The 22287-nt window shown below is 36.5% G+C and overlaps 1 protein-coding gene across 1 annotated transcript; it reads left to right on the top strand.

Moving 5' to 3' along the window:
* Nucleotides 1-2686: 2686 nt before the first annotated feature.
* On the top strand, nt 2687-20120 carry RIMOC1 (RAB7A interacting MON1-CCZ1 complex subunit 1). The gene is made up of 7 exons (XM_017867296.1): nt 2687-2928; nt 5900-5905; nt 6239-6339; nt 8264-8410; nt 9582-9713; nt 10604-10718; nt 15520-20120. Exons 1-7 carry the CDS (start codon nt 2715-2717, stop codon nt 15801-15803), a joined length of 999 nt encoding a protein of 332 aa, XP_017722785.1. The 5' UTR covers nt 2687-2714; the 3' UTR covers nt 15804-20120.
* Nucleotides 20121-22287: the final 2167 nt, after the last annotated feature.

Raw genomic sequence — 22287 nt, 5'->3', positions numbered from 1 at the left:
TAGAGCCAGAAGAAATGTAGCAGAGTCTGAAGAGATTGAGCAAAGATAGCAAGGAAGAAGTTATGGGGGTAAGGGTGATTTTGTTTTGCTTCAGTATTTTACAGTTTATGTGCACTTTGAACTAAATAAAATGCATTAACAAATATGAAGTTTCTATATTGGACCACGGCATTAACTTGGGAAAGAGAACATAAAGGAAAACAAGAAAAAGACTTCGAAGTATTGGAAACACACTCCACTAAAATGTTTTTATTTTTTATTTTTATTTATTTATGTTTTGGGACAGAGTCTCTCTCTGTCATCCAGACAGGAGTGCAGTGGCACGATCTCGGTTCACTGAAACCGCCACCTCCTGGGTTCAAGCAATTCTCCTACCTCAGCCTACTGGGCAGCTGTCACTACAGTCATGTGCCACCATCCCCAGCTAATTTTGTTTTGTATTTTTAGTAGAGAAGGGGTTTCACCATGTTGTCCTGGCTGCTTCCGAAACCCTGACCTGCCTAGGCCTCCCAAAGTGCTGGGATTACAGGCATGAGCCATTATACCTGGCCTAAAATGTTTTTAATAGCCACATTTATGGAGAGGGAACAGATAAAGCTGTGGTTGTAATGAAAAAACTTTTTGAATATTTGACTCTAAATTAATTTATTTTAAAAGGAACTCTTGATTCAAATGGCGATCCAAGATCACTTCGAAATCATGAGCAAGATCGCTGAGACCCAAATCTCATGGCTAGAAAGTGGATGAACTGATTACATAGACCCTAAGATATCTTTTATGAAAACCTGAGAAAAACAGTGGACGTGAGAATAAAACACTTCTGCAGAGATAATCTGTAGGTCCAGTCAAAATATTTCAGCTGTGCCTTTGTCTATTGACCACATGTCCAGGTAATTTTTTTTTTTTTTTTTTTTTTTTTCTGAGACGGAATCTCGCTTGGTCGCTCAGGCTGGAGTGCGCAGGATCTCAGCTCGTTGCAAGCTCCACCTCCCGGGTTCATGCCATTCTCCTACCTCAGCCTCCTGAGTAGCTGGGACTACAGGCGCCCGCCACCACGCCCACCTAATTTTTTTTATTTTTAGTAGGGACGAGGTTTCACCGGGTTAGCCAGGATGGTCTCGATCTTCTGACCTCGCGATCCGCGCACCTCGGCCTCCCAAAGTGCTGGGATTACAGGTGTGAGCCACCGCGACCGGCCAAGATAATTCTTTTAAGTAGTTTAAGAATGGTAAATTACACATTTTCTAGGAGACTGAAAATTCCTGATCAAAGGTTAATTATTTTTTGAAAATTATTTTTTGAAAAGTTTAGTAAAAACTTCCGAAGCCTTCATTTAGTTCTACATCTTGTAGAAGATCCAGAAGGCATCAGGTGTAACCTTCTGCTCTTTTCTCTATCCATTACTAGCTCCCTACTTTCATTTTGAATTTCTCCCTATTTTTCCCCCTTTGTGTATAGATATGCTAATTCTCCACCCTACCTTCCAGCACCTGCCCCTCCTCAACTACCACCTTCTCCACCCCTTACTGAGAAAACCTTCTCTCAACTTCTTGTTTATACTTAGATTCTTTTTTTCCTCACCTACAATTCCCTAACTATTGAATAATTGTCTTCTCCCAGAGACCACATCATATCTCCTTGCCATCTAGCTTGTTGACAAGAGTGCATATGTGCCAGGCACTGTATGAGGACCAAGGACACAAAACACGTGATGCCTGCCCTCTATATTTAGGGTGAATCGACAGAAGAAACTGATATTACAAAGATCAGTTAGAAAGTCATTGTGGTCAATCACTTATAAATCACAATACACTCCCCCCCATTTTAGTATTTTCTATTATATAAAAAACTACCTTCCATAAGAAATGGTAGGATGGAGATTTTTCAAGATACAGTGTGTTAAACTGAAAAATGAATCCACAGAGTTAACGATTTGTTTGACCAGAGGCAAGAAAGTAGTCACGGAATGCAAAGTGAAGTTAGACTTGCTCACTGAGTGTTTTGAAACTCCCAGTTGAGAGGATGAACTTATGCACAATTAGCGCCTTAAGGGAAGGGCTTGAGATCGACAATGAAAATAGTTTTGTGGCTGCAGAATTCAGTACCACTGGACGCAAGATGTCTGAAAAACTTTAAATGTGAACTCCAAGGGAGGTCAGAGATAAATTCGACTGCTAAATATAAGATTTAGAAAAGCAATATTCAACCACGTAGACTGGCAACTCCAGTAGTGTTTGGAGCTCCCGATCCAGATGTACTACAAACTCCTGGAGACTTGGATGTGTTACACAGGGGGCCGGTGGGGTTTCCGCTTCGGACCAGGAGATTATAATCACTTTATTTTAACAACCTCCTTACTACAAGGCCAAAAGTGACAGCCCTCTTTCCAGACCCTCGCGTCCGCCCTCCAGACTGTGGTTCCCATGCCGGATAGGGAAGCGGGAATGCGGACGACAGTCCGCATCCTGCCCCCCCTCACGTCACCAAGCTGTCTTCCAGGAGGCAGGAGGAGAGAGCCGACTTCCCATTGGGTCAGTCGAGGGGCACGGCTGGCTCCCTATTGGCTTACAGGAGGGGGCGAGAGAGAGGCGTGCCTCAACGTCACACCCGCCCCTAGTCTCCTTGCTGCTCAGGATTATGGGAGGGAAGGAAAGTCCAGGAAAAATGACCCGGAACGACCTTTGCCGGCCTGGGCCAGCCCTCTTCCGGAGCTGATGTCTCCTCCCACCAACCCCAAGAGTTCCGCCCTACGCCCCGCCCGTGCTGGAGGATCAGGTGATTGCGGGCAACACGGTCACGTGGCTGGGGCGCGCCCGCAGATTGTGGCCATGGCGGCCGCATTCTATAGTGTGGTGAGACGAGTGGAAGAGCTCGGGGACCTGGCTCAGGCCCACATACAGCAACTTAGCGAAGCTGCCGGTGAAGATGGTGAGGGAGCGGAGGAGCGGGAGGCGGGCGGGGCAGACGGCGCTAAGGTACTGGCGCTCGATGGGTATGAGGGCTGGAGGCTGAGGCCTGTGTTCCTTTGGGTCCCAGGCCGCAAGTAGCCACCCGAGGTCTGTTGCTTCTGATCCTCGCTGCTCCATCGATTGCCCACTCCCCAGAACTCACATTGATTGCCAAGGCGTTGTCTTCGGAAACTGCATTTTTCAGAATTCATGGAAAATCTGTCCAGATCCATGCTGATGTAAACTGTCTCGGTAGCGATTGGGAAAAGGGCAGAATCTAAATAAAATACAGAAGTTTAAATAAATGGCTAAGGTGAATGATAACACTCAAATTGGTAATGGTCGTTTGCATCCTGTAAAGATAAAAAGGCAGGTATAACAGTTCCACTTTTTCATTGCTGCGTTGTAAATTTGCATCTTACGTTTTGGATTCTAAACATTCTGTAGAAGAGCTTTACATTAGTGTGTAGACTGTTCTGCCTAATACATCATGCCAGTTCTAACAAGGGCTCTGTTAAGTATTGGCATAGTTGTTTTGGAAAGGTGTAAGCTTTTAGGAAAAACTGGGCTAGGGAATTACCTCAACCTTCTGAATTTAAGTCCAATTCTCTTCATTACGTCTCACCTGCCTTTAGGTTCTACATTATTCCTTTTCGAGTTTGAGCTATTACTACAGATAGTTTTTAAAATTCTTGTGGACTGACTGATACCATTGGACTCATAGGAAAACAGTGGTGGAACATTTTCTTAAGCTATTGAATAGTTGGTGAATTTCTTATTAAATAGGGTCTATGATGAAATGCCTTAGTTTCAGTGAATATTTTTTGCCGGATTATCTTTTCTCAGGAGTGTTTTGTTTTGTTTTGTTTTTAGAGACAGAGTCTCATTCTGTCGCCCAGGCTGGAGCCCCTCTAGCAGTGGGACTACAGGCGCACACCATCACGCCCGGCTAACTTTGATATATTTTGTAGAAACGGGGTTCATCATGTTGCCCAGGTTGGTCCTGAACTCCTGGGCTCAAGCATTCCACCCGCCTTGGCTTCCCAAAGTGGTGGGATTACAGGTGTGAGCCACTGTGCCCGGCCAGGAGTGTGTTCTTTAAAGACCTACTACAGACCATCCTGAAGCGGACTTATATTTTGGTCTGTGGATTCACATGAATAATTCTTGGGTAGTAGGAGCTATTAACTTGAAAGTGTATCTAAGTTACCTCTAATTCCCAGATTCACTTGAACCAGTCCAAAGAGACCAAAGAGTGTTTTTTATTCACTTATCACTGAACCAAAAGCCATTCTCATTTCCCTTGGAAGAGTTCTTTAATCTGGAATGAATGAGAGCTGGAAATAAAAGTCATGTGCTATATATGGAATTCTTGTTTGGAGGCTTTATACTTCTGAAAATTTGCTAAAATAAAATGACAATGTTACTGGTTCATATTATGAGCCATGGTCAGCATGGAAATCAGTTCAATCTTAAAAATATTACAAGATTTATGAACTGTAATTAAAACAAAATTTCATGTACTTGAATTGAATTTGACATTTTTCCATGCAACAAGAATAAATACATTCAAAATTTGTTCTTTAATGTAACGACTATGTATTTATACTAGGGTATAGGGGTTTGATAATTTCCATTGTCTTCTTCAAATTAGATGAGATACAGCCAGATATTATTTCATCTAATAATGCATTTTTTAATTTCTAGCCAATTTTTGTTAATTTATTTCTCATTGTACAAGCACAATCTCTTTACTCTATGGAAGTATATCATAAGGGAGTTTTTCCAGAGATTATATAAGAATCAGTTTCATCTTTTGCTTTACCAGTCATTACTTTGACTAAATAGTTCTAGTAAAACTACATTTTATGGGCTTTTCCAAAATGTGAGCTATGCCACCACCACACCCCTGCCACAGTAATTATGTCATCAGTTTATGTGGCATACTCTTTCAGCAATGGTTTAATGAGTTCGATGCAAATCTTTACATTGAAAATAATCCTGCAAGTTAAAAAACATATCAACACACTCTCTAAAGAAGCGCCTAAGGAGTGTCATGTTCCATATAATTTCAGTTTATAGTAGGCTCTTTTTCTACGTTGTGTGGATGTCACTTCTGGGCTAATGAGAGGTGGGAAGACAGTGCTAAGAAGCAGATTTCAACTAAAGTGAAAGTGGATCTTACAGCAATCAAAATCCAGTCTCAGGCTTTACCTGAGAAGACTAAAGGCAGCAGTCACATGATTGCCAACAGACATAACCTGATGGTGCTTTTGCTGCAACAATGAACAGCTTATCTGTCCGTGTAACTCCTGAGGCTAGATCAGGTAGGCCTACACCAAGTGCAACACTATCTGTTCATTGGCCTGTGAAGAAGAAAGGGATATATTTTAGAATATCAGAGTATGTTTCAGAAGGGAAGCACAGAAAGGCAAACTCAGGGAGTTTAGTGTCTTGATAGTGGGTGTATCTAAATGTGACTACATGAAGTGCTGCAGAAGGGTGGATAGTACCTTGGAGTGGACACATAAGAAAAGGTGAAATCATAGAAGCAACAAAGGGATTATGACATTAGAGAAAGGGAAAAAAAAAATCAGGAGATGGTGAAGGTGGAGGGAGGGTGAGTTGTGATTAGAAGACTTATTAGAAGTGTTTAGTTCCTTTTCTTCCAAGTTTTGAGAAAATGAGGTAATTTGTTTCTAAGTTTTTAAAGGAATTAAATACATAGATGTATTATATAATTTTAATCGTAGTAGATATAAACAATTATAAAATTATAACTGCTCATAATGCTGGCATTTTATAAAGAATTCGATTTTGTCAATCATGGTTTTTTGCATAACATTTGCAACTACTTTTATGAAATTATAAGTTTTCAGTGGAAGCCCTTTCTGTAGATTTATATGTATTATTTGTATATTCTAGTAAGTTTTAAATTTAACTATTTTGAGTGCATTATCATCATAAAAGAAGCATAATGAGAATACAGACTGCATTTGAGAAATGGCAAGATTGACTCTAGAAAGTTTTCAGTATTTTGCTTTCTAGAATACATTTTCATGATAAATTTACTTAATTAGGATTAGGCATTATGAGATATTTCATATTTTAGATATTATGAGCCATGGTCAGCATAGATATTATTACTATAATGCTGTTTCTCCATATGCCATAATATTATTTCATCTTGTCATTTCATCATTTCATCTTCATACATAATTTGTTTTTTGTTTAAATAACACTCTGAAACTATGTGATGTAATCCTCATGTTTTATTTCTTATAGATCACTTTTAATTCGGGCCTCTGCAGCATTAGAAAAATTGAAACTCCTGTGTGGAGAAGAGAAAGAATGTTCAAATCCATCAAATCTTCTAGAACTTTACACACAGGTACTGAAAGAGATGTGGACTCTGGCATTTTATGAGGGCAGGTTGTTTATTTAGATGATTGACTCCAATTTTAGGTAAAATGAAATCAGTTTATTCCATATTTCAAGTGTTTAATTTTGTTCAAAAAACTATGAATAAAACACAAAAACTTGAAACTTTGAGGCAGTATGAAAAGAAGTAAGATTTATTAGATGTGTTAATTAGAAAAGTCAGGAAAAAAATCTTACAGATAATAGAATTGTTTTCCTTTAGAGATAATTGAACAGGACACTAGTGTGTGCAATGTCCAATCTCTTGAAAGTTTCAGAGGGAGCAGGGGGTGATATAAGGGCCCCGACTTTTTTTTTCCCCCTGAAATTTACCTTCCCTAGGATTCTCAATATTATTCTCCCTGCTAGTGTCATGCATATCCAGGCGATTTTTCTGTTCACCGACTTGTTTTTTAACTTTCCTTTCCAAATCAGGCTGCTGTGTGGACAATGCCTTTTTTTCTTGGTTTTCTGAAACACTGCTGAGGCATGCTAACATCAAGAAATGTAATTTTATTGTAGTAACTAACATTTATATAGCACTTTGTAGTTGATAGAGTGTTTTCATGTGCCCTTTTTGGATTGCTAAGGGATAATAAAGCTGAAGTGGTTACAGAAAGTACAGTAAACTTAGGCTTCCAGAGTGCCCATTTATAGCATTTAAATGCCTCGTGCTGTTCTTCCTGTTACGAAGTTTCTAAAGATAGCTTCTGCCTTCAAACACCATGGCTGAGTAAGCCTAACAGCTACTCATAAACCACAGAGAACTGTTTAAGTTTGGCAGGTATTTTGCTTGGCTTTCTTTCCTTTCAGAAAACTCTGCTTGTCTGCATATGTTGTATGTCATCTCATTTTTTTCAAATGAGAGTGTTCCAAACATTTAACTTAGTTACTAGAATAAGGCAAAAGACCTAGAGATACAGATTTCAGTTTTCCAGATCCTCTTAAAACCTATTTATGGTTCTGAATCAACAGATCACCTTTCATATGATGATGAAATCATATATGATGATCTCTCCTTACTGGCTTAGGCCTTTCACACAATAACACTTACTGCTCAGGTTCACAGAAAGTAAAAGCACTAACTAGGTGCTAGGTAACATTTCTAGTACTTTACATATGTTAATTAATTTTATACTCCAACAAGGAACTTTGAAAGGTATCTTAGTCCAATTTATCATTTAGTCAATTAAGAAGCTGAAGCTCAAAAAAGATAAAACTGACTTGTCTTTGGTTAGTTAAGTGATTAGTGGTAGAAATGACACTAGAACCCAGTTTCCTTAGTCTTAGTTCAATGGATTGAGAAAGGAAAAAGGATTGAGGAGTTTTATATGCTTTAACAGCATCTCTAATATTTAGGAATACTGGGGGCTTAGTGTTTGAGTTGCATATGTTGATGGTATGTTTACTCTATTGGGTGGCAGGACACATATGCCCCTAATACTAGCTCTGTATTTGGGAAAACAAATAAATCCTCTGAAGGTTCAAAACTAGAAGTAGTGATCTTAACTTGATACAGCAGGCATTTAGGAAATTTTCAGGGATTATATAAATAGCAGAATATAATAATTACATTTTCATAATTCTATATAATTAAATTCCTGTAAATTAAAGCTCTGGTTTTTTTTTTTTTGAGGGAAGAAAGATTTCCATTATTCAGTACTTTTAAAGTAAAATACTATGAAGTTTTTCTTTAAAATCTTTCTCAAATTATATTTACATCTAAGACATTTTGCCTACTTCTCAAATTTACATATTGAGCTAGAAGATTTAAATGTGTGTAAAGCACCTATATGTGCAAGGTTAAACTGTTAAGAATTGTTTTTGTTTTCAATTTTAACAATTGCTGACCAAATTTTAAATGTGATAGATACCTTTCTTTTTATTTTTTTTAGGCTATTTTGGACATGACATATTTTGAAGAGAACAAGCTAGTAGATGAAGATTTTCCTGAAGACTCTTCTTCACAGAAAGTAAAAGAGCTGATCAGTTTTCTTTCAGAACCAGAAATTTTAGTCAAGGAAAATAATATGCATCCAAAAGTAAGGTTTACATTCCTGTTAATTATGATGGAATATTGCTGGTACTGTCCTGCTCTTTGGAGTCTATATTTTTTTTCTTCTTGATTGTATCTTTGTTTCTTAAGTTAAGATTGGAAGAGGGAGATAAAAGAGCTTAACGCTTCAGACCAATGTTGCAACAAAAGTATCATATTTTACTAAATGTATTTCAGAATATTTGCATAATAGAATTGTAATAGCAGTGCCTACTCATTTTTTTTAACATAGATATTCCCATATCCACCCCGTTTACTTTTGCAGATGCTGTTTTCTTGAAGGTCACTGTTAATCTAATTACTACATCTGTTGTCCTTATAGTCCTTAGTCTCTCGAACATTTGCTCCCCTTCTTAACATTGATCACCCCCTCCCTCTGAGACCCTACCTGCTCCTTTTCCACTTCTTCATGTCTGAAATGTCTTCTCTTGCTAGCAACTGTCCTGCCTTCCATTCTAGAAGCACAGGTACTAGCCAAGGATGTCTCCTTCACCACTGATAGTCTCTGTTCTGTCTTTGCTTGACAATCTTTTCACAGGCTTTGTACTGTCATCTCTATTTGGATAATCCTATTATTTTTTATCTCTAGTCCTGGATACTCTTTCAAGCAAATAATTTCTCATCTTTAACTGCCTGCTGACTATCTACCTAGATATTTTTTTTCTCTGTTTTTATATCAGGGGAGGCTGTGGAAACATTATCCCCAAATTTAAATGACAAACCGCTTTAAAAATTTTGATTTATTAGAATTATTTTGGGTGTAAATTATTATTTTGGGTGTAAATTTTCATTATTTTATTCGAGTGGTAGTAGAAATAGATATGATCTCACTTCAAGTAATGTATTTGTGAAAAGTTACCTTTTAATAAAATGACTGCTTATGTTGCAAACCTGTTAGGGGAATTTGCTAGTAAAATGTTTTTTAAATTATTTTGTAAAACTACTTGTGAATTGAAGTAGTTATTTTAATTTTCATGTATTGATAGGCTTGCATATTTATAATTGATTGAAACTAAGGCTTCCCTGTGTAAGTAGCTAAACAAAGGGCACGTTTTGTGATGTGAGAATGTTTTCAATTGCTGAGTTTTTGAAATTTAACTTCAACTTTTACAGACATCCAATTTCCCTTTTAGCTATGTCTTTTGTGTGTGTTTCAGCACTGCAATTTGCTTGGGGATGAGCTACTGGAATGTCTGTCTTGGAGACGAGGAGCCCTGCTGTATATGTATTGTCATTCTCTTACCAAAAGAAGAGAGTGGCTCTTAAGAAAATCCAGTTTGCTTAAAAAGGTAAGAAGACATTCCCTATACATTTTTCATTGTTGACATTTATAGGTTTCAGAAAGCTGTCTTTGTTGTACTACTAAGAGTAGTGGATCAAAGGGTCTTTGGTTTGTATTCTATGTCTTTTATTTACTAGCTGGGTAATCATAAATAAATTGGGCTTGTTGTGAAGACTAAATCAGATAACATGTGAAAGCACTTTGTAATCTGTGAAGTTCTTTTTTTTAAGGATTTGTATTATTTTAAATATAAGATAAACTATATTAATTTCTAAACTTTTAAACAAATTTTGTCCTGAAAGAAATACTTGTGAGCCTGTCAGCAGATCACTTCTAAGGAACTCATATGACCCTGCTTCTAGAAAATTGTGGCCCTCTGATTCACTTGACCATTATGACTGAATCATTAAATCCAAAATATGAGTCTTGGTATTGTATCACTAAGGATTCTAACTTGGGTTAAATGTACACACAATTTAGGTGGGCTTGGAAATGGGAGACCACACTTGCAGATATAAAAGTTTGATCATAATATTTCTAAATTATAAGTACATACGTGCTTTTAATACATTGTTGTTGAGCACATCTTTATTATCTTTATTCTTTTCTTCCTCTGATAACATCTTTAACAAATATATTACTGAAATGTGTTTCTGGTTAATGCGTTCTTTTTTTTTTTAGTACTCTTTCTTACTACTAGAGCATTTCAAGGGGTATATTTATATTAGCAGAGTCTTGGGATAGTGGGTCTTTATACCATTGAAATAGAATAGCTGTAAGCTATGTCTATATATTAACCAATTTTCTCTTGAGTAAAGAATGGAAAATATTAATATTTGAAGTTTATATATCTCTGCAGATAATACTTTCAATTCTTTGGCTCTGACTTTTATTTAGTACCTTCTTGATGGAATCAGTTACTTGCTACAGATGCTAAATTATCGATGTCCTATCCAGTTAAATGAAGGAGTTTCTTTCCAAGACCTAGACACAGCTAAATTACTGAGTGCAGGTAATGTGATCTCTCATTAAATTTTCTAAGTGATTTAAAGCTTCTTAAGATTTTAGGAAGTTTATTAGATTTCACTTTGATTTAAATAAATGTCAAAGTAGATTATAGACAAAAAAGTAATAAGTAATAAAAGGGCTTATACAAAATTCAAAGATAAAGTCTTTTGATGTAATACAGAAAAATACTTCTAATCCCTTGTGTTAAGCAATTTTGGAAGTTATGTATTGTATTCCTTCTGCTCATTTTGCATCCTCACACAGCCGTGTAATTAGTTTGTTTTCACACTGTTATAAAGATACTACCTGAGACTGGGTAATTTATAAACAAAAGAGGTTTAATTGACTTTCAGTTCCACATGGCTGGGAAGGTGTCAGGAAACTTACAATCATAGTGGAAGGGGAAGCAGGCACGTCTTAAATGGTGGCAGGTGAGACAGAGCATGTGTGAGTGCAAGAAAAGCTATTATTTATAAAACCATCAGATCTCATGAGAATTCACTCACTATCATGAGAATAGCATGAGGGAAACCACGTCCATGATCCAGTCCCCTCCCACCAGCTTCCTCCCTCAACACCTGGGGATTATAATTCAAGATGAGATTTGGGTGGGGACACAAAGCCAAACTATGTCAAGCCTCAGTCAGCATTTTATCAGAACTAGATTTGGCTACTTGTAACTAACTGGAAGTAACTTTTAAACAAGGTAGATATTTAGTGATCTTTCACACAGGAAAGGTCCAGAGCTGGTACAGTGGCTCCATCTCATCATGTTCTTACCTTTTTCCTCTGTTCATCTTTAAAACAAGACTCTCTCTTCATGAGGAGGCACTTTATTTAGAATATAATACTTTCCAGACTGTGCAGCATGCATCTCTGTTTAGGACATTGCTTTTATTCTCAGTATCCCAAGATGTTCCTGGAGCTCCTTCAGTCTCACCTGTGTTTCAGGCTACAGGCATGGCAAAAGGGAATTTCAGCCAAGTATGTTCCGTTAGACCGTCCTTCTCAGAAGTTTCTTACAACCTCCATTTCACTGGCCAGAATTTAATCAGATGACTTTACTTAGCTGTAAGGAAACCTGGAAAGTATAGTCCTTAACCTGATACATTGCCATCCCGAATAAAATTAAGGTTGTTTACTAAGAAAGGGGTATTGGGGAGAATGAGTACTGGTTGGCAACTATAAATTTCTGCCACAAGCATCTGTGTACTTGAAAATTCAAGGAACTGAATATAGAGCATCATCTGGATTTTAGACGTGTGTGGGAAGAGAAGAACCATTTACTTTTACCATCTTCTTATAAATGGAAGAACTGAGGTCCAGGTAAACCCAAATGAATTGGTCAAGGTCAAATAGCTGCAAGTAACATTAGATCACATGTGTAAACTTTTTTTTACTTCATCTGAAGTTTTGATGGGAAAAAAATGAAATATGAAGAATAATTAGAATACCTCTTTGGAAATATTCTAGTATTTTAAGTATGTTTTAATTCTTCCTGTTTCTTTGTTAGCCTCTCCAGGATTGTTCTATTTGAAAGCATTTCATAGAAAAAAAATGGTGATTTAAGTGACATGATGTCCAAAAATTATTACTTTCTGCTCATTTAGACAAATATTTCATTCTAAAACAACTTATTGTGAATACAAAAAGCTCTCTCAGTGAGCATGACATTTTGACAAACATGGGGTATTTGATGTATTTATGGCAAGTATATACTAGTTATTAGTTATTTCAGATAACTAGGAACCAATTAAAGGCATTGAAAATGCCTTGTTAAAAATTTCTATTCACACACATGGACTGATTAAATTGAATTCTTAATGTGGGACACTTTAAAAGAAAAAGGTGGAGGTAGGCAGTAAAGCTCATTTAGAACCAAAGGGAGTGGCACAAATCACCTGCTTTCCTAATTCTCCCATTTCTATAGTAAGACACTCTCATAGCCTGGAATTTTTTCTTCAGGAAGCAGGTAATATTGGTGACATCTCTTTGTCATACTTTGAATTTACTAGCTCCTTGTTTCAGTTTCTTCTTCAACAAGGGAATTAAAAGGGTCAGATAGGGTAGCATTTTCCAGACAAAAAGAAACAGTATAAGCACCACAGCAGTTTTGCTACATATTGTCCTAAGTCCTCTTATGGTGCTGGCTTTTTGTCCTCATCTAAAGAAGTTTGCGCTTGAACCCGGGAGACGGAGGTTGCAGTGAACCGAGATCTCGCCACTGCATACCAGCCTGGGGGATAGAGTGAGACTCTGTCTCAAAAAACAAAAACAAAAACAAAACAAAAAAATGTAAGTTTGCCTCCTTTAGGAGTCCAAGGCAGGATGATCACTAGAGAAAAGCCAGGAGTTCAAGACATAGTGAGACATCATCCATCATCTCTACAAAACTAAAAAAAAAAAAAAAAAAAAAAAAAAAAAAAAAAAATCCAGGCGTGGTGGCGCGTGACTGTAGTTCCAGCTACATGGCAGGCTGAGGTGGGAGAATCAGTTGAGCCCAGGAGTTTGAGGCTGCAGTGAGCCCTGATTGCACAGCTGCACTCTAGCCTGGGTAACAGAGTGAGACCCTGTCTGAGAAAAAAGAAAAAAAGGTTGCTTTGCCCAAATGTATCTATCTGAACATGATTAGATTAGAAGCCAGGAAACCTACCTTTCATAGGCTGAATTACTCCTAAGTCCCTTTTGGAGAGGCTCAAATTATTTTTTGTTAGTCGATATAAAATACAATTCTGAATAATTCTTAATATTTAGGGAGAAAAGTTCTATATGAGACATCAAATTTTCTGTGGCTAGATCTTGGTGATAATTTACCTAATTTTAGATAAAACTCAAAATTGTGTATGGTTTTGTTACTTTTCTAAGGTAAGATAATCATATTATTGTTTAGACATTATCTGTATATCATTAAATTTTATTCAGTAAGCCCTTGTGTCTCACCTCTGAGCCTCATTGTTCTGTGAAGTGGGGCCAGAGAATTTTAATCTTTGGACATGGCCTTATCAGTTGAAAGTGTTATAAAAATTGCCTTGTCAGAATAAACCTGGAATCACATGAGGGTAAATAAAAAAACTGTCCAACTTTTACACCCTTTGTTTACACCCTTAATACCACTGAGGACCCTCTCCCCCTTACACATCAGAGCTGGTATCACAAAAGGTTGTATGAGTGGGAGGGAGGTGATGAAGAGAGGTTGGGTTAATGGGTACAAACATACAGTTAGAAAGAAGGAATGAGTTCTGAAGGCAAAAGTTTGAGAACCACTATTTATTGTATAGCCATTTGTATTAGTCCATTTTCATGTTGCCGATAAAGACATACCCAAGACTGGGAAGAAAAAAATAGGTTTAATGGACTCACAGTTCCACGTTGCTGGGAGGCCTTATAATCATGGCGGAAAGCAAAAGGCACTTCTTACATGGCGGTGACAAGAGAGAAGGAGAGAGAAATGAAAGCTGAAACCCCTTATGAAACTATTAGATCTCTTGAGATTTATTCACTACCACAAGGACAGTATGGGGGAAACCACCCCCATGATTCAGTTATCTCCCACTGGGTCCCTCCCACAACACATGGGAATTATGAGGGTACAATTCAAGATGAGATTTGGATGGGGACACAGAGCCAAACCATATCACCATTCATTCAGCTATTCTGCTGAGCCTGTTGTTTCTCTTGCTACTCTTTATAAGCAGAAATTGAGGTGAAGTGAATGTGAATACTGCAGGAACAAATTTTGATACTTTAGAAAGCTTGCAATAGATTCAAAACAGAAACTACCACCATTTTGAAAGTTGAATTTTTCATATCCAATGCCATCATGGTCACTCATATTAGGTGAACAACAGACATTATGATGCTCATTTATTTGAAGTAATCTTTTCTAATCACAGAAGCACATTAGAATACGTCATTTATTTTTTTCTTTAATGGCTTTTAAGAAGTTACATTTTTATTTCATATGTTCTTTAGGAAAATTCCATGAATTAAGTAGGGGATACAAACTCCTTATTTTTCAGATTTAAAACCTGAGATTCAAAGAGCTTTGGTGACTTGCCCAAAGACACAAAGCCAGTAATTTATACCCAGATCTTTTTCATTCTAGGTTTATTTGTCTTTCTGCCAAATTAATACACTTTATGCACCATAAATGTTTAATTATATAATTGCCTACTGGAAAAACTACCCATAAGAAGAAAGAGTTCAACTTTTGATGAAAATTCTGCAGCATATTCTCTTTTTTTCTGGTAATACAAAGCATCTTGGAAATAACACCTTTAATAATTGTATGGACTCTCAGGCATGATTATGCATGATAATTTCTTAGACTTTTAGAGAAATATAGGATGTTTAGGATACCTGACTTTAGCTATATGAATCATCCTAGAGCATACCCCAAAATAAAGGGTGTGTCCATGGATGGAATTCAGGGAGTTTATAAGTACTCTGAAATTGACTGCAGAATTTGGGGTGTATATTCTGGGAGAAGTTCTCTTCCTTAGATTCTTGAAGAAGTTCTAGAGTGGACCCCAAAAAGGTCAAAATCACTTACCTAAATGATTCTCTAAAAAAAATTCTCTGGTACTCTGTTTCTCTTTTGTAATGGGCCTCCTTTATCAGTAAAATAGATATAAACATGCTTATTAAATGAAGATTGTATTAGTCATATTTTGCTTTTGTGTTACTGTTAAAGTGAGAATAGAAAAGCTTAATGACAAAAGGAACTTTAATTCAAGTTTAGTTAATAACTAGGGTTTCTTTTTAAGCTTTTAATTCTAATCTGTCGACCTAAATGACTTTCCCAGGAATATTTAGTGACATTCATCTGCTGGCTATGATGTACAGTGGAGAAATGTGTTACTGGGGATCGAAGTATTGTGCTGATCAGCAACCAGAAAATCATGAAGTGGATACTAATGTTTCTGGAGCAGGCTGCACTACACACAAGGAACCCTTGGATTTCCGAGAAGTAGGAGAAAAGATCTTGAAAAAGTATGTATCTGTGTGTGAAGGACCCCTGAAAGAACAAGAATGGAATACAACGAATGCAAAACAAATTTTAAACTTCTTTCATCATCGCTGTAACTAGAAAGTTCATCTAGTCCTTTTCAAATAGAAAAACAACAAAACCCATGAAATGGAAAAGAGAGTTCCAAAAGAGAAGACATGTTGATACTGAATATGAGAACATTACACTGCATAAAGATATCCAACTTGGGTACCCTTCTTTAAACACCGTCACCATCTTTTTCATTATATATTCTTAAACCTATGAAGGGATGATTCTTTAATTTCTAAAAGAGTTTGTTTTTCAAACTCACTTTAAAATACAGATGTTATGTCACTAATAATGAGTAGTAACCCAATTTAGCTTTACAAATATTTTTTCTGTTACTTTAGATTTTTTTAATTGTGGTATATGTAACACAAGTTTACCATTTTGTCATCTTTAGATTATTTTGTATAATCTCCCTACCTTGAAATTTGCCATGAATCAGAAATTAAAGTTATCTCACTGCTTTGAATACATACTATAGATATAAATGTAGGCAAAATGAAAGATTATGACTAATTCAGTATTCCATTTCGTAAGGTAAATAATGAAAGATCTCAGAAAGGGGAATCAACTGTGGTTTAATTATTTTGCCATGTATTGACTAATTGTATTTAAAATTTCTACTATCCTTTAGGCATTTTATAAAAATTTAAAAATTATTTTTCTATTTTGTTTAAAAGAAAATGCATGGCTTTTCAAGTGAGTAATGAAGATAAAAATCAAGTTAGGTTAGTCTACCATTAGTTCATATGCTTTTATAGCACATCTTTTCATACCGTAATGAAATTTTAATGTTTTCTACCTTTAATAATAGGGGTGAGTGTTAAAGGCCAGAGAGCCTAACTTGATATCTTGCTCATGGTCTTTCTGTCTACCTCAACTCCTGTTGTCATCTTTGGATGATCTTTCTGATACCTTGCTGATATCTTGGACTTCTGCCCAGTGACTTTATCACATTCCAGCAGCTTACTCCTGTAGCCACACTTTGAATGTCACCATCTTGAATTTCTCTTTCTGGTAAAATTTCAGTAACTGATAAGTGCCCTCTTTTCAGTTTTTTCACTTCCTTATTTTATCGACTTTTCTCTCCTTTATGTTCGTTCCACATTCTTCAGTTCCTTCTTACCCCCATTTCTTGACTATTCCCCTTCCTCCTAAACTATCAGCCACTTTCAGGCTTTCTTCCCTATCTACCCTCAGCTTTATGGGACACTATATGAACTAATCTCACCAGTTATTCTTCTTCCCCTGGTCTTTTAGTCTAATCCTTCAGCAAGCCCCCAACCTCAGATTAATCCTATTTATTATCTACCTTTTCTGGGATGCTGAGTTCTTTGTGAAGGGTAGTCCTTCAAAGTAAAATCAGTACAAGTATCTCGCTTCAGCCTTAGAAAAGCCCTCAATGTAAACCTTATGTTTGTTACTAGGGTGGCCTCTCTCCCATTTCCCGCTGTGGCTGAGCCAAACTTCATTACTTTCCTTAGGCCCTCTGCCCCTCCCCTAGCATGTGACTCTTCCTCCTATTGAACAGAAAATTGGGACTATGAAGAGGTCAACTTGTATTTTCCAACTTTACTCATTTTCCCCTGTTTTAGAGGAAAAGAGGTTGCCTGCTTCCTATCAAAAGCTACTCTGTGCTACACGTTGGTTTCATCTCTGCTGTCTCCGTCATTTCCCCACAAAGTGTTGTCTCACTTTCTGCTTACCTTTTAGGTGTTGATCGTCACTAGATTTTCTCTCTCTCTTTTTTTTACTTTACATATTTTATACAGTGTCATTCATAACTATGGCTTCTTTTACCACCTGTAATATCAGACTGAGTCTCAAACCTGTAACTTGTATCCTGTCTTCTCTCTTGCTCTCTAAACCTTGTTTCTAACTACCTATCAAATGTCTTCATTAGACATCCCACAGTAATTTTAAACTCAGTGTGTCCAAACATCAAGTCCTCATCTTTTATATAAAATCCTTTCTGCTTTGTAAGTTTTCTCTTTTTGGGATTTTCCACAGATCAGGGCAACACAGAATGGCTACCTTCCCAGCCATGTCTCTGTAGTCATCCTGTGTAATCATGTTCTAGTCCAGTGTTGCTCAAACAGTTAAAATCCAGGGTGCTTTTGGTAAACATACAAATTCTGATATAGAGCCTTTGTGGCAAAGGGAATCTCTCAATTCCTGCCCCAGCCCCCTTGCTTATCCTTACACAGCTAAGATTTTTGTTTAACTTAACATTTTAGCAAGTTTTATTATGAAAATACCTTTGTGCTTTCTAAGTATAAAGATTTAAATTATTTTTAATATGGTTTTAGAACCACAGACTATCCCTCTTTTTAGAGCATCCTGATCCATTGCAAGTACTTCCAGTGCTTCCCCAAATGTGCTTTGTGTTTTCAACCTCAGTAGCCTTGCACACATCATTACTTCTACATCCTTCTTTGTGACCAAGTGAATACCTACCTACCTCTTAGGATTCAGCTTCAGTGATTCTGTTTTCATAGGCTTTTTAAAGCCCTTTTCAGTCAAATTAGATGTTCCTTTGTTCTTGTCCTTTACTCTTCCCCTCCAGTGTTATCACACTGATCACACTGCTTTGTAATTATTTTCTTTGTTGTTGGTAAGCTCCATATTTTAAAAATTTACCTGTATACATAGTGCTTAATGCATGGTAGGCCCTTAGTAATGTTTTTGAATTAATGAGGCATGATTCTAAATGCCAAACTTTGCACAAAAAGGTTGTTGCTATTGGATTCCAAACTGCCATGCCCTCTATACCAGTGGCTGACAAAGCATATAGGGATATATGTCATCCTGAGAGGAGTAAAGATTTAGATTCTGAACCTGAGGAAAGAGAACTTTCTCTTAAGAAGTTGGAAACTTCCATTTTACCTTCATGACCCTTGTAGGCCATTTTGTCTAACTGGTTGGTACAATTATGAGGGTAGTACTGGGTGCTTTTTATACAACTTTCCATCCCCCACACAGTTGGAGAATAATTTGTAGACCATAGCAGTTAAAATGCTTTTTACTCTGGCATATTATAAAATAATGAACACATTTTCTATATATGTTAAAGCCTGCTAAATCATTCACTTAGAATGAAGTAACCTCAAGGTACTAAATGCCCCACATGAGGAAAGTACTACATTAAATTCCCTCAACTATTGTATGCCTACCATATGCCAGATTTTATCCTAGACACTGAGAATATAGCTTTTTAAAACCCCCTGCTGTTTCAGAGCTTGTATTCTAGTGGAGGAAGTTAGACAAAACATTTTAAGAAATAAATGTATAGAGAGGGTCAAGTGATGAGTACCATCAAGAAGAAAAATTAGGGTAAGGGGGCTAGTGTGATAGGGAGAGGGGTGGGATGCCATTATATTTCGGGGTTGTTGGGAACTGTCTACTGCTTCAGCATTCATGTCTTCAAATTTCCCTCCTTTGGTTATATACCTTGCATATTCAGCACATTCATATAGAAGTTCTGATACTGAATTAAGGAATGGGTCACTACTTAAGACTTTATCATTTCAGCTACACATAAAAGGTTTCTCTCCACTGTGGATTTTGCTAATGGTTGAGTGATACCTAAAGGCCTTGTTGCGTTTTTTTACACTTGGGGTTTCTCTTCAGTTTGAATTCTCTCGTGGTTACCAAAACTCTGTTAAAAGACTTTTCACAGTCCTTAAATTTGTATGGCTGTTTCCCAATATGAATTTTTTTTATGTTAACTAGACTTTCATACTTAAAGACCTGTGTGCTCTGCTACATTTATAGGGTTTTGGGCTGCTGAGAATAATTGATGCTGATTAAGGTGCAAATCATGACTAAAGACTTTTCTTTTTTCTTTTTCATATAGTAGAGTGAGGTGAGGGTCATGGCTAAAACCCCACAATAACATTACATTCCTAGCTTTACAGTCTTGCTGTGAATTCTCTGGTGTTCATTAAAGTGTGAGCTGTGTTAAAAGGCATTCTTAGATTCATTTTAACGGCATTTTTAAAAACTCACAGTTGGTTTAACATGCTGGTTTTAGATTGCTTGTCTCTTTCGGTCTTACAGGGCTCCTTTTCTAGCTTAAATAAGGGTACTCCATCTGCCATAGAATCCAGGATTCTGTAGTTTTTTAGTTTCACTTCCCTATATTCTTTCTTTTTTAATTTTTTAACAATGAGATGATACCATGTTACAGCAGTATTACATTAAGATACATTTAATATAACCACAATTAAAGTATGCATTGTGTATTTATGCTGGTGTTCTTTCGTGTTTTTTATTTCTTCTAGTGAAAATTTCCAAGTAAACTGTTTTTGAGCATATACATTTTTAAAAAAATAAAACCATACACCCCTACTTGTTGCTTGTTTTCTTTTATATTTGGCTGTTGCATCAGAATTAAAACTTTTATCATCTCAGTTTACTATTTTTTACTTCTGAATGTTATTTCTTCTGGTCCTAATAACTTTTAAAGATGGGGTAATATAGTGGTTAGGATTCTGAGCTCTGGAGCCAGAAGGCCTAAGTTTAATCGTAGCCCTGCCATTGATAGTACTAGCTGTGTGACTCTTTAAGTTATTTAATCTTCCTGTGCCGCCTTATTTTTAATGCAGTAATAGTACCTACCTCAAGGATATCGAAGATAAATAAGTTAATGTTCAAAGTGCTTTAGTTCAGTGCCTAGTACATAAGAGCACGAGAGAATTAGCTATTACTACACTGTTTCCCTTAATGTTTAGTTCTGTATATAGGCATACCTCATTTAGCATGCTGACTCATTAGCCAGACAATTGAATGACAAACTTGTTGGCCAGGAAAGCACTGCCTTTTCCTTGGTTCAAGTCATGCCGGCCTTTCTAGGTGGGAAGCAGATTTCAGAAAAGAAATCAGGACTTGGATAGGCATCTCAAATGTTTTTTGTGGATATGACTGGAAGAAAACATCCAATTAATTTTCAAAACATTTTCAGCCCTCCCTCAAAATATATATAAAATCCACTGTATTGAGATGTACTAGCCATCTAAATATGTTATACATACCCTATTTAAAACTGAATTTTTCAATCAACCTGATTGCCTTGACTTCTGATACCTTTTGATCTAATTCTTAACTCACAGGTCAGAGGCATTCAATGAAATACTGGTTATTTAAATTTAAATACCATACTTAAAAATAGATTATTCTAAATCCTAATATAGCCACATGATTGAGTAGTATGTAGCTGTAAAAATCCATGAGGTATATTTCTGTATAACGCTGCAGAGTGGTCTTATTAAGAAGTAAAAAACAAAATGGAGAAGGCATATATATATATACACACACATATATATAATCATATTTAAGAAGGGGGATATAAAATTGTGTGTGTGTGTGTGTGTGTGTGTGTGTGTGGTGTTAAAAAAAGAAACAATGGAAGGATAACCAAAACTTTAAAAAGTGGTGGTTACTGATGGTGCTTATGGTGGAGGCAGGAGGAGAGAAACCAGATGGAAAGATCCAGGATGGAAGCTAGATTCTCTGAATATATCTTGAATTTTCAACATTTGACTTTGGTACATATGTTATTCTAAAAGGAGGTTTAAGTAAAGTTAAGGAAAGCCCTACAAGTTCAAAGCAAAATGAAACATGACCTGCGTTGCATATCAAGTTGATGGCTTGAATTCACAGGTATGTTTCAATTATTTTAAAGCATAGTAATTTGTGTGTCCATTCTTAACGGGGTATATCCAAGGGCAAAAAGAAATGTGAAAAAATCTTAAACTCTTCAGTAATTAAATTGTTAATCATAACTATGTTAATATAATTAGAAATGAGGATTTTTAGTGTATGAGAAAAGAGACACACATACAAAATCAAAGAGTAAAAAAAATCTGTAATCCTAAATTTGAATGGGAAATAACACGAAGTTATGTTTTCTCTATATGAAAGACAATAGAAAGGCCTGGAAACCATGTTCAAATACCATTCCCATCAAAATAAGCCAGGGTTTTCTGGAAATATAGCTAACTCTGGCTTGAGCAGGACAATCAAATGACTGATGAGGGAAAATTTTTCTTTAATTCAGCTAATAAAAGAAATTATAGAACTAGAATACTAACATAACTTGTAAGCAAATAATATTCATTGATAAATACTGTATCTTTGAGGTGAAAAACTTGCAAGAAATTTGAATGGATCAGTCCAGTGAAACCAGTGATCCCTCTGAACATTAGAAAATGAGAATGACTTACAGCTTTCAGTCTCAGTATATAATACCATTTACGAATGTGTTAAAGACACTGTTGAGATGCCATCAAGAGTGTCCAGGCCGAAAACATGGTGAAACTCCGTCTCTACCAAGAAAAAAGAAAAGAGGAGGAGGAGGAGGAGGAGAAGGAGAAGAAGAAGGAGAAGAAGAAGGAGAAGAAGAAGGAGAAGAGGAAGGAGAAGAGGAAGAAGAAGAAAAGAAGAAGAAGAAGAAAGAAGAAGAAGAAGAAGAAGAAGAAGAAGAAGAAGAAGAAGAAGAAGAAGAAGAAGAAGAAGA

The sequence above is a fragment of the Rhinopithecus bieti genome, unplaced genomic scaffold (assembly GCF_001698545.2).
Source record: "Rhinopithecus bieti isolate Rb0 unplaced genomic scaffold, ASM169854v2 scaffold_3521, whole genome shotgun sequence".
In the NCBI taxonomy this organism is placed as follows: domain Eukaryota; kingdom Metazoa; phylum Chordata; class Mammalia; order Primates; family Cercopithecidae; genus Rhinopithecus; species Rhinopithecus bieti.
This window is presented reverse-complemented; position numbering and strand designations above follow the sequence as displayed.